This window comes from Perca flavescens, chromosome 12 (genome assembly GCF_004354835.1).
Source record: "Perca flavescens isolate YP-PL-M2 chromosome 12, PFLA_1.0, whole genome shotgun sequence".
NCBI lineage: Eukaryota > Metazoa > Chordata > Actinopteri > Perciformes > Percidae > Perca > Perca flavescens.
In genome coordinates this window covers 23,897,882-23,911,065 of record NC_041342.1, presented here as the reverse complement: position 1 = coordinate 23,911,065, position 13,184 = coordinate 23,897,882, and the positions used below count along the sequence as shown (strand labels likewise).

The following is a 13,184-nucleotide window of genomic DNA, read 5'->3' as shown; positions in this document are numbered from 1 at the left end:
CCCTCAATTAACACGGCTAGAGAAATAATACAATACTATATCGACACTGATATTTGTTTTTAATGTTTCAATAGCAGATAATAAATTAAAATATTGTGAGAGGTATATTTGGACTAATACATATTTGGAGTGTAACACACATATGTGTGTCTATTCCAACACATTTTAAGTAGAGGAAAACAGCTCAGTACATTAGAACCACACACAATTTAAATTGCACTCACCAGAGACTATCCATTCCATCAGGCCCAGTATAAACAGGCCTTATCGCTTATAATATAAGAGTATGAGCTAAATGTGAACATCCACTTGTAGAGAGAGGTTGTATAGTGTTCGACTGGCCAAATTGTGAAAGAGACTGTTCCTTATCCAGTCAATATGTGTCAGTCTGACCTAAATCAAGCCGACGGGCAATCGATCCAGCAATCGAAGAGCATGAGGCATAATGTTAGCCGACACCAGTTCACTTTCCACATACGACTGTCACGCAGATTTAATTGAATCTCAGGTCAGCATTTGCATCCTTTCAGTAGGCCTACTTTTATTTCATTTGATTCTCTTTAATTTCACAATTGTATTTGTGGTGATAAAATAGGCTGCATGAGAGTTCTGTTTTTTAAGGTAACGTTAATAACATGAAGATGTGTATTAAGGGGAGTTCATCAACCTCAACAATCACAGGAGGTGAGATTGAGTGTGATGCATGTCACAATACCAACCCCATTACCCTTATTCATTGGGGCATGACCCTGTGCAAAACAATTCATATTTACCCAGTGCAGTAGCAGTTCAGTGTCACCCTGACCTCTCTGTAGGGATGCTGAGAATGTACATTTAAACCAATAGGCCCATATGTTCTGTGGAATAAATTTAGAAATAAAAGTTCATCTGTTGCTCGTCTGCATACTGACCAGAAAGTCGTACTGCTTTATCCACACACTCGCTGTATACCAAATAAGTCCCAGGAAGAAAAGACATACTGTAGGCTACATGGAGGGTAAGTGCTCATTACATTAATTAATGTTAGAGACAACAGATCAGACTACAGACCGACCGTGGGTGTGTCCCAGAAATTTCCAACCAACGAGATGTGAACTCAGAGGAGGAGTCCACAGCACCTACTAGCTTCGTTTTCAGCTGCGTCACGTTAGCCAGAGACAGCTAGGCTAATACCGGAAATGTGGCTACTTACTTCGAAATAAGAGCGCAAACTTAAAATTGCTTTAGTGAGAAAAAAAAAAATCTTGTATTTGTCGTTACAACGTGGTCGTGAAGTTTTTCGTTCTGTTTTGACATGCTAAGAGGATACTGTTTTCGATTTATCAACACAAATGAATGGCAAGTCTGGTTGCTACTGCCGTACTTTCAGCATTATGTCCCGTTTTTTTTCATTTCATGATAAATAAAAACATGACATTACTTGTCAATTTAACGTTAAATGTCTCGTTATAATGAAATATCTGCGTACACAGAAGTTCCCTGCTTATCAGAAACGTCTTGAAACTAGCGTTAGCCGACACATTCAGTTTGCTAACGTTAGCTAGCTAGCTAGCTAAGTTATCCAGTAAGTGGCAGTAACGACTGCGACAATGTTTCAGCGGTTATTCCTTCCTATTTCTGTTTTTGAGTTAAACATTACGACTATGCATAGGGCCGTCAAAAACGGCATTTGAACAAATTTACCTAATGTATTTGTTGTGGTACCTCGCTTTACTCAATAAGGTTCTTATAATTTGAAAATACAACCGGAACTTATTTTTTTCTAGCTAAACATTACCGAGGAATCCGTTTCCTCCTGACTCTGCTGCTTTTCGCTGAGCTACATCGGCCGAGCCAACCGTATACCGTAACTACATGCCAGACGATGCACTGAGGGTGGTTTGCAATAAAGACCACCCGCTATGCAGTGCTGGTGCTCGGTGCACTGTTTGTAGGTTTCTGTTTGGTAGGACAGACTGAGTCCAGATATCAGGAAGCTGAAGAAAAGAGAGCTGTGAAAGCAGACAGACAGGAGGCCACGGTTCCCCCTCTCACACACACACACACACCACCCCGGCCTTGATGGTGATGTATGCAAGGAAACCAACAAGAGTCAGCGATGGGTAAATCAAGCACAAACCATAACATGTTAAAAGTTATTCGTATGGTTTACCAATTTTTTTTCATATGTAGGTTGGTTATTCGTGTTGCCTGTAACCGTTAGCCATCAGTGCTACGAGCTAACAGTTTGCAATTAGCTAGGATAGCTCTGGGTTCCGGATGTTTCTTGTAGCTTATCAATTAACGTAACGTTAGCTAACTAACGCGTTAATGGTAAACCGTGGGTGTATAGGTCACAATATGTAGCTACGATACGTTTTAAACATGATCGGTATTTTCTACTAACGTTAGCTAGAGCAAGCAGCTGTTGCTAAGGTGGCAAATCAAGCTAACTTAGCTAACGGTAGCTAAATAAGCTCCAGAAAGTATGTTGCTATGGTAAACAAGTAGCCTAACCGTAAAAATGCAAACTGTCTTACAATACTGTTTGTTCTGTGTGTTTCCACAGGTGCAACGACAGAAGGGATTCGCAATCCTATCAGGTATGACATATGACAATTTAAGTCACCTGTCATTACTTTCCACTAACGTAACGTTAGCTAATCAAGGTGCAGTATTTTCCATTCAAATTAAAACTCACTAACACTTCCAGTTAAATTCCCAATTATATTGTCACTTAATCATACTGTTGAACAAAATAAACCACTAAAAACTTTATTTACATTCAATCTACATGGCTATCACAAAACTTCCCATAGGAAGTGGCAGTTTGTGTAATGTTCTTGTAAAACCTGGCAAAGTTTGCTCTAAAATTCATGTTGTGTTGATATAGCATCAGGCACAAATTTTGACACCACTGTAGTACTCCTTGAACATCGCCACAAAGTAATGTTACCAACTTTTAAATGGCTTCCTGTAGGATACATTCAATACATGCTGAAAAGCAGAGAACCTTGGCTGTACACTTTATATTTTTATATTTATTACAGACACACATTTCACATGTATATTTATTTTAACAAAATAAGGAAAAAAATGACAAAAACTACCCATCCCAACTCTTTCTGCCATGCTTTATTCAACCTAGGCCCATAAATCTCAGCCAAAGAGCCAGTCCAGCAGCCTTCACCGCTATGACAAAGTGCGCGATGGCTCATCAGACCCCACACCCCCCTACAAGATGCTGCGACGCTCCGACGAAAGTCCTGGCAGCAAACAGGGAGACGGCACGGGACATGGCAAGGCAAAAACCTCTCACGCAGTTAGAGGAAAAAATGGTAAGCCCGGATCAATTCAATTCAACAACTTTATTAATCCCACAAGGGGCAATTATTAGGATCTGGTGGTCCTACAAATGCATGCACGTTTTATCTTAAAGGGTTGCTTAAAGGAAAAGGCAGCATCTTAGTCCTGCACCAGAAAATATCAGATGCTTGTGGCTGCAGGCAAACTCTCAGCTCTCAGCCTCAGCTGACTTTAATCAATTGTGTACATTGATCAACAAATACATTCTTCTGATCAGTATCTTCAGTGTTAATTATGGCATTCTTTCTGTGTTGATCTCTGACACACTGTGTGGACTTGTTTTGTCATATATGCACTCTTAACACTTTTGGGCAGATGTGGGTGCAGAGTTTGATGAAAAGCATAACATTAACTTGGAAACTCTCATGGGAACAAAGTCAAGCGTCGCACTATTTTGTCCTTTCAATTCAATTTTATTTATAGTATCAAATCATAACAGAGTTATCTCAAGACACTTTACAGATAGAGTAGGTCTAGACTAGAGATGGCCCGATACCACTTTTTTGCTTCCCGATTCCGATACCTGAACTTGCGTATCGGCCGATACCGAGTACCGATCCGATACCAGAGTGTCATATATTTCATTATGTTTTAACAGCTGTATACTACTATCCCTGTATGGATGTGATATGATTTCTATCTCTGTTGTCGGTCTGGCTCAGGTTAAACTCTTTGTGAAACATAAACAAACACAAACAATGAATGCCGTAGAACTTTCTTTTATTCTCCAGTTTGACAGTCAGTTATAACGGAAAAAGAACATAAATAAACTACTTTAATGTAGATTTTCTTTAGGGCTTTATTACGTGGTATCGGATCGGTGCATAAACTCCAGTACTTCCCGATACAGATACCAGCGTTTTATGCAGTATCGGAACTGATACCGATACTGGTATCGGTATCGGAACATCTCTAGTCTAGACCACACTCTATAATTTACAAAGCCCCAACAATTACAGTAATTCCCTCAAGAGCAAGCATTAGCAGTGGCTATTGCGACAGTGGCAAGGAAAAACTTCCTTTTAGGAAGAAACCTCGGCAGACCCAGACTCTTGGTAGGCGGTGTCTGACGGGGCCGGTTGGGGGTGTGATGGCGATAATAGTCGCATTAAAGATAGTGGAACAGTGACCTCTCACTGCCATCAGATCACAAATGTAGCTATTACAAACTCATCTCAAACAAAGCGTTTCTTATTTGGCAGTTGCAGTCACTAAGATGCACTCCCCTGCCAAACATTGTGTGTTTACTCTTACTTGATGAATGGCTTTGTTACAGGGACCAGCGGCTCTCCTCAGGAGAACTCTCACAACAACAGCTCCCACCATGGCTCCGACTCGCATGCGACTCAGAGCAAGCCTGCAGACAGGGTAAGACGTTGTCCAGTGTTATCCAATGATATACTCTCAGCATTTTGTGTAGAAATTGCTGTCACGCTACTTGGGACATGGTATGCAAGACATTATGTAGAAGCATCTCTCTTTCTCTCTGTGCAGACATTTTTGTCTCAACAACAATGCGTGATTGAATCTTATGTAACAGGCTCCTTCTATAGAGTAGATGGTCTGATGAGATGTAAGACTTCCATGTTAAAATATTTAATGATCTTATTCTATCTCACTTAGTATCTGGTTGTACTGAGCAATAAGGCAATAATTAACGTTGTTTGGGGACCCGGTGTTGATGTATACTGTTATTAGTTATCATTTTGAAGTGAGTAGAGGGTGGAGAGTAGTGCACATGTAAAGTCAACATCCTGACAAGAAGACAAAGCGAACATGTTTCCAAATCTAAACTTAAATGTGCATACACAGTATGGTTTCTACAAGCAATTGACAAATTTGGAGCGAAAAGGCAGGTTTGTCCTCATTTGTGCACCGTTGTGCTTCCATTATGAGATGAGAGCTGAAAGGAAAAGAAATCCACAGAGGAACACATTAAGAGACACAGGGGCTTTACAGTTCAGGTTTGGCAAGATTAAGTTATTAAAGATTATCTTTCGGTAATGTAGTCTATTGATAATTATGACTTCCTGCCCTTCTCTGCTCTATGTTGAGATGCACAAGCCGAGAACGGGTTGATTAGCTGTTAGCTGCTGCTAAAATAAGGATAAAATTTATGAGGATTCAAAACTGTACATCAATTATTTTCCGTTTTTTCCGCGGTTTGATGCAAAATTTGCAACGGCAATTCGTGCAGTAATTGTCAAATCACATCTCAATTACACAATACCAAGGCCCTGCTGTAAAATCTACAGTTACTACTGCTGATGTTATTGTGGCTCAAGCCTCCTCTGCAAAATCAGTCAGTTTAGAAATCGGTGCAATTGTAAAAAGGAAAGACAGGATTCTTCCTGGAATTTTTGTAATGACTGGAAGTGTTGGTATTTACACGATCATGAATATTAAACATATCGCTCCCATCCAGACTGAAAAGCCCTTATCCATTATTGAGGGTGGAAAGTGAGGGATGCTTACCTACTAAATGAACACGGATGCTTACTTATCAAAGGATCATAGACTTAGAGGAGCATAGCTCATTTACCTGCAAGTCATCATTTAACATAGCTGCTGACTATTTTTCGAATATGTTGTAGCTAATGTCCATTCACTTCCATGTAGCATGGACATTTAAGACTTAAAAAAAATTGGTTCTAAAAAGCATATATCTTACAATTACATTCCAGGATATAGTGTCTTTCTCTCACAGAAAGAGTCTTTGGATAAGAATCAAATCTGTTTTACTTTACGAGTCCATTCAGCTTTACATATTTATATCACACATACATAGCTAAAGAACAATTCCAGATACATAACACATTTTCACTATGACTCTATTACTGTCATTACTAAACACTGTGCCAAAATATGGACGATAACTTTACGTGAAACAGGTGATCTAACATCACCGCTCATTTTACATATAGCTTAGCAACAAAACAATATGCTGTGGGAGCATTACTATGATTTTTCATGTTGGTTTTGAGCAGTATGCATCCCCACTAACCTGGAAAATGTTTTGAACAGTAAGTGCTCATATTATGCTCATTTTCAGGTTCACGGTTGTATTTAGAGGTTGTACCAAAATAGTTTTATGTGGTTTAATTTTCAGAAAACACCATATATTTGTTGTGTTGCACATTGCTGCAGCTCCTCTTTTCACCCTGTGTGTTCAAGTCTCTGTTTTAGTTACAGAGTGAGACATCTCACTTCTGTACCATCTTTGCTCAGTAAGTACTGCTAGCTAGTCAGTTGCAGAGTATGAGGGCGTGCCACGCTAGCAGCTAGGCGAGCATTATAATGTGTGTTACAAAGTGCCGCCACGGAAGTAAAGGCTGGACTACAATAGAGCTGTTTGGAGCAGTTTGCGAACAGTGTTTTCTCTGGAAAATGGTAAGTCTCTTTGGGGTGGACTTTGGGTTTTTTCACTTTGTAAACCTATAACGTGCACAAAAAAAAACACAATAAAGGAAAGGGGGAAAAGCCAAAAAGCATAATATGAGCACTTTTAATACCGTTTGTCGGGGGAATACGGCGTCTCCTGCAGCGGGGAGTCAAAGACAGAGGGGCCGCAGGGTTCGCTAACGTTAGATTCTTGTCTCATCTGGGGTCTGATAAACAGTAAATTCATCAAATTCAGTGCCCATAACACTATTTCACGCGGTTTTTAAGGTAAATCAGCCGCCGAGGCTTTCGACGCCATTTGCCACTCGGCCTGAGGAGGAAATTCTGTACTCGTGCTGTTGTTTATTCGGTTGACATGACTTTGCGAGTGATGACGTCCTGTTACTGTTCCAGTTGCTCGCCCTCAAAGGGGACAGCGAGCTGATGACGGTTCTCTTGAGTTCAGTGGAGCAGACAGCTCTGCAGAGTTGTGTAATTCTGACTTCGGGACATTTTTTTAATTACTAAAGGAGCAGCGGCAGTCGCTCCTTCAGCAGCGGACCGAATGTAGGGCTGTGCAATTAATTCAATTTCAATTTCGGCTCCCAACGATCACCAAAATAGTATAATCGAGGAAAAAACGATTATTTTGCCATGTTCTGTTTTGCAAGAACACTCTTATTTTGTCTTGTGTTCTGAATGACACGCACATCCGCCCCTCCCGAAGCCAGTCAGGGAGGCAAGTCGTGTGCTGTGCATATCATCATCACCGCTGGAATTTAAAAACTCAGCGCGAGTAAAGATGGCAGCAGCGTTTGGTGAGCAAAAAAAGGCAAAACCAACTCAGTATTCTGGGAACAGCTAACGTTAGCTAACCCTGCGGTCCCTCTGCCTTTGCCGCCGCCCCGCTGTAGTATAGCTACTGTCGTTGTATTTCCCCAACACGCTGTATTCACTTACTGTTTAAAACTTTTTCCAGCTTAGTGGGGGTGCATAGCTGTGTAACGTTATGTGTGATATCTATAAAGCTGAACCAACTCACAGTAGTAAAACAGATTTTATTCTGATGCAAAGACTCTTTCTGTGAGATAAAGGACACTAACAGATTATACCCTGGACACTATCCATTATATCCAAATGTTAAGGAGTAATAAATAAATAATCGTGATTTCAATATTGACCAAAATAATCGTGACTATTTTTTTCCATAATTGAGCAGCCCTAACCGAATGTATAGTTTTTGTGATCATTACAGGCCGAAATCGATTTTAAAAAAAAAATAATTGCACAGCCCTAGGTAGTCTTTAACTTGTCATAATATCTCTAAAGCTTTCTAAGGTCTCATGTCTTGTCTCTCTCAGCACCAGGACCCAGCAGATGACTGGACAGAACACATCAGCTCCTCTGGGAAGAAGTACTACTACAACTGTAGAACTGAGGTCTCCCAATGGGAGAAGCCCAAGGACCTGTTGGAGAGGCAAGCCCTCTTAAAATGAAATGACAAAATACGTACACTAAAAAACCAATTCAGTTTTCAACCTGAAACCGCAATCGAGATTCTCATGCAGTCATACATTACAAGATCAAGCAGTGCACCATAATATCGTTAGCTGAGTGTACAGAGTCTAACTGCATCCTGCATATTGTCACTGTTGCTTTCTGCTTATTCTGCTTCAGGGAACAACGACCGAAAGACCCAGTCAAGATGGGGGCGAATAGTTTCCCCAGGGACATGGACTACAGACAAGAGGCCTTGCAGGACAAAGCCTCAACTAGTAAGTATAGCAGAACTATAAAACCTAAGCAACGTGGTTCAAGTTTTTACAAAGTCATCCTCTCCAAGATTGTGACGAGCTTCTGTTGATCACTTTCTGGAGAAACCTTTAAGATACAGAGAGGATTTACTACATATGTCTGGTGCACAAATTTCCCTGACAAATATTGTAATGCTTTGTTCTCCTGCTCTGCTCGTCTCCACAGAGACAACATCAGGGGACCAGTCCACAGCATCCAACTCCGGCCATTCCTCCTCTTCCTCTTCTTCTCAGAGCCTGAGCTCTGCTCCTGGTGCTTTGGGTTCCACCCCCTCCGCCATGTCCTCCTCCTCTTCCTCCTCTTCGGGGCAGGTGCCTCAGTCTGTCCAGTCCCCGTCACCAGCACTGCTGCAGGACCCAGCCCTCCTGCATCAGCTCCTCCCAGCGCTGCAGGCCACTCTGCAGATGAACAACGGCAGCATGGACATGGCCAAACTCAATGAGGGTGAGGGCACAACCGATCAAAGAAACACAAGATGTCACTTTCACACAGCTGTCTTCCATAGTGTCTTTCTCTGTAGTTTCACCGGGCTCGTGAATTTTAATTGTATACACATAGCTGCTTTAACGTAACCTTTCCATTGGGGATCGACCAATTCTGTTTTGTTCAAGGCCGATACCGATTATTAGTAGTTAATGAAACCGATAACCGTTTTCAGAACTTATGGATTTCCAGTGAAAATTAAAGTCTTTAGGTCAGAATTAAGATTTTGGAATGTTACAAACTCCAACAAAAAACCTTGTTTAAATGCTTTAAGCAATCGTTTACTACTTTCAACATAATACCCAGTAAAAGATAGTCAGTCAGATAGTGTTGTGGGCGGGACATTAAGTCAGACTCAGTGGTGAGTGAAACCGAAGCAGAGGGACAGACACAGAGCTGTAGCGGATTCAAAGTAGCGCACTTTTTAATTAATTAACCCTTGTGTTGTCTTCCCGTCCACCATGCAATATTTTTTTTTTTTACAATTTGGTTGAAAGAAACCGAAATTTCTGATATCGACACTTTTGTGTCAAGTTTGACCCGAGGATAACAGGAGGGTTAACTTTATCGGTTATCGAGCAAATAAAAATGGCGATGCAGATAATCTGCAAAATGCCAATAAATGGCCGATAATCGGCCAGGGGCGATAATCGGTCTATCCCTAATTTCCACACTACATTTCACCCTGGAGCCACCAAGTGTCCCAGACATTATGAAATTACGTTTGAAAAAGTGCGGTTCAACGACCAGACAATTACATGTTTACAACATCTAATGTTCATTTAAGTGGAGGGTGTAGCACTGTAACACCGGCTCCTACAGAGAGTGTTGTGTTATGGGTTGTTTGTAGCCTTTTTGTTGCTAAGCTAACAAGTGTTTGCAAGTCCGTCTTGTATTCCGGCTAATACGGCAGTCTGTGTGAAGAGCTGCATGTATGGCAAAAATATGTCAATATCTTTCCGTCACTTATGCGTGTGTTTTGATCCTGTTATTAATGGGCGACGGTGTTTGGCTGTTATTAACCTGGCTGTTAATATGATCAGTGTCTTGCTATTCTGTGTGAACCTGACATACATGTGTGATTGTTGTTTAATAGTAGTAAAATGACATGATATACATAAACCGGCTCCAGTGGCTGGTGAAAAGACGAATCTTTCCATTGATTAGTTTTTTTTTTTATCTTAACTGTGTTTTCTGACCTAACTATACGTGTTTGTGCACTCACCTGTTGTGCATCCTTGCTCACTGTGTGTGTGTGTGTGTGTGTGTGTGTGTGTGTGTGTGTGTGTGTGTGTGTGTGTGTGTGTGTGTGTGTGTGTGTGTGTGTGTGTGTGTGTGTGTGTGTGTGTGTGTGTGTGTGTGTGTGTGTGTGTGTGTGTGTGTCCTCTTTCCTCCCTCCAGTCTTGGCAGCTGCTGTCACCCAAGCTTCCTTGCGGTCTGTACTTCATAAGCTCCTCACTGCTGGACCTGCTTTCAACATCACTGCTCTGCTCTCAGCTGCTCAGCACTCCAACCAAGGTACGGCCTCCTCGCTGTTTCTCACCATCTGCTACACTAACTCTTTTTTTTTTTTTTTTTTTTTTTTTTTTTAAGATTATTTTTGGGGCTTTTCTGCCTTTTTAAATTTTTGACTGGACAGCTAGGTGAGAAAGGGGAGAGAGGGAAGACATACAGGAAATCGTCGGATTCGAACCCTGGATCTCTGTGTCGAGGCATAAACCTCTCAGTATATGTGCGCCCTGCTCTACCCACTGAGCTAACCTGGCCACACTGCCAGTTCTTTTTAAATGCAGTTCTTGACTTTCAGTCAGTAAAATTCTGCATTTTATGCAAGCTAACTGCGTGTATCACTTTTTCAGATTGACTATAGCTATGTGGGAAAACAACAGATGTCCTCCCATGTATTCCAATGAGCCTTCTCTGCTGGAACAGAGGATGTGTTGCATAGCAATCGCAACAAGTGGGCCAGAAAAAGATGACACAAGTCTTCTTGTGTCCAACCTGAAAGCCCTATATTCCAGGACTAGCCTTTTAATGTGCTTGTGTTGTCAGATTATTTGCTGCCTTGTTGCTAAACTGATTATTCACATTTGAAAGCGAGCAAGGGAATTACTGCAGGCGGAGGGTTTTCATGAGGACCAGTACTGCCAGTGTCGAGGGAAAGCATCGCAATGAACCTTCTCTTGCTCCGTACTGATTGTACGTCCTCCCGTTGCAGCCCAGCACTCCAGTCAGTCCCCCGTCTCCCTGACGTCGGATGCATCATCGCCGCGGCCGTACGTCTCACCACGCAACGGCACGCCACAGAGCAGCCAGAAATCCCTTCTTGGCGTGCACCCTGGCAGCATCGCATCCTCACAAACAAGGGTGAGTCGCAGGAGCAAAAGTAACAGAATAGTCCAGTTTGAAGAATGTCGGGAGTACTTCCCGTTGCTCGTGACTCACCCCCCGCCTTCTCTCTCTTCGCCACGTTGTTATGACTGCCCTTGTCTGTTAAATTTTCTTTTCCTGGTTTTCATTCCTATTTCTGTCTCTCCTGCCGTCGGTCCTTCCCTCTTCAGGGCAACATGTCTTCAGGTAAACAAGGATCAGTCCCCCTGTCTCAGACCGCAGAGAAGCGTCCAGAGGACCCCAGAACTCTCCAGCAGAGAAGGTACAAGTCACTTCAACACACCATTTTGTTTGTGATGATGGATTGCTTGGAGGTAAAGTAAACAACAACAAAACCAAAAAGGCCGTTTTACAAGTCAAAGAACACCTGAATTACAACAATACATTTTACAAACTTCAATAGCAACGTGTCCCAAGCGGTTTTCATGGTTACTATCAGTTTGGCAGAAATTAGTTCCAATGAGGTCTGTGTATTTTTCCGAGTAATGTTTTCTGGAAAGACATGTAAACAATAGGGAAAGTAATTTATTCTTGCACAAATCCAATATGGAGACATACCATTACATAAATGCATATCCAGCATTTTTGACGTAATATTATAGGGCCACACTTTTCATGGCGGTTAAGTGCTAAACACATTGGTGAGGTTGGTTATTCACCCAAATTGAATAAAAAAATATGATGAGCGGTATTTGAGTTATTCCAAAGTGATAAAAAATGAGAAAAAAAAATGCTATGCGCTGAATAAATCGCGGTATCCTTGACTAATATGCCCAAACATCGGTATTTCAACATTAGGGAAACTGCAGCTGGATGTCATTTTATTTACACCCTCTTTCACCCCGGTAATTATTTGTCTCGCTCCACCAGCCAGGAGATGCTGTGCACGGGATCAAACATAGCTGGTGCTGCGTTGCCCCACGTCCCCTCAGGCAGCACCAGCCAATCCCAGGGCGACAACCCTGGCTCATTCACCCCCACCCTGGCAACTCATTTCGATGAGAGCCTCATCAGACATATCCAAGGATGGCCTTCAGAGAACACTGAGAAACAGGTACAATCCGCCACGGAGATTTCTACGTTACAGAGCAATAGAGTGTTGCCAGTTACCACTGTTTTGTTATAGCTGTAGCATCATTACGGCGCTACAAAAGCAGAACCGCTCCGTGGGGCTGCTGGCACAAATATAGGCTTTTTGTTATATGTTTGTTATGTAAATCTAAAGTCATGACTTGACAATAAGCACTCGTCCCTCTCCGCCAGGCGGCTCGGTTGCACGAGGACCTCCACAACATGGGCAGCTTGTACATGTCTGAGATCTGCACAGAGATGAAAAACCTCCGCTCCCTGGTCCGAGTGTGTGAAATCCAGGCCACGCTGAGGGAACAGAGGTGAGGCAAATGTTCCCTTTGCATTCACATTTTAGCCGATGCGGACATTCAAAGCACACGTTCACATGTACTCGTTTTTTTTTTCCCTCAACTACAGAATCCTGTTTCTGAGGCAGCAGAGCAAAGAGCTGGACAAGCTGAAGAACCAGAACTCCTACATGGTGTGAGGACCTGACCAGAGAAGAAAGGACTGGGATGGATGGATTGAAATAATGATTGAAAAAGAGGAATAGACTTGGACAGCAAGCTGCTACAGCCCGTTAACTCTCCCCACCAGAGCAACTGAGAAAGGCTGTTAGACAAATAAGGTGGCTGCTGGTGAAGGTGAAGCTCCATAATCCCGAACATGTTTTTTTTTTTTTTTTTTTTTTTTTTTTT

At 42.0% G+C, this 13,184-nt stretch overlaps 2 protein-coding genes across 13 annotated transcripts in view; one reads left to right on the top strand and one right to left on the bottom strand.

Annotated features, from left to right (window-relative positions):
* The window catches only part of LOC114564869 (MAGUK p55 subfamily member 7), a 27,058-nt gene extending 24,654 nt beyond the window's left edge, over positions 1–2,404 (bottom strand). For 3 of the 12 annotated variants that reach the window (XM_028592495.1, XM_028592506.1, XM_028592507.1), the window contains exons 1-2: positions 1,051–1,722; positions 774–857 (exon numbers count right to left, since the gene is read on the bottom strand). The gene's annotated coding sequence lies outside the window, so the exon portion shown is untranslated. The other 9 variants (XM_028592499.1, XM_028592498.1, XM_028592497.1 and 6 more) reach the window with 9 other exon arrangements.
* On the top strand, positions 1,150–13,184 carry LOC114564870 (WW domain-containing adapter protein with coiled-coil). Its single transcript, XM_028592508.1, has 13 exons — positions 1,150–2,102; positions 2,549–2,582; positions 3,128–3,317; positions 4,622–4,713; positions 8,088–8,203; positions 8,404–8,501; positions 8,707–8,985; positions 10,426–10,542; positions 11,243–11,391; positions 11,586–11,677; positions 12,286–12,469; positions 12,679–12,806; positions 12,904–13,184. Exons 1-13 carry the CDS (start codon positions 2,062–2,064, stop codon positions 12,971–12,973), a joined length of 1,590 nt encoding a protein of 529 aa, XP_028448309.1. The 5' UTR covers positions 1,150–2,061; the 3' UTR covers positions 12,974–13,184.

What these genes read in the sequence shown, in the direction of transcription:
- LOC114564870 (XM_028592508.1), top strand. Translation starts at nt 2,062, where the DNA reads ATGGTGATGTATGCAAGGAAACCAACAAGAGTCAGCGATGG. An exon ending in CCAACAAGAGTCAGCGATGG is followed by an intron (nt 2,103 to 2,548) that starts GTAAATCAAGCA and finishes GTGTTTCCACAG; the next exon opens with GTGCAACGACAGAAGGGATT. An exon ending in GCAGGACAAAGCCTCAACTA is followed by an intron (nt 8,502 to 8,706) that starts GTAAGTATAGCA and finishes TCGTCTCCACAG; the next exon opens with AGACAACATCAGGGGACCAG.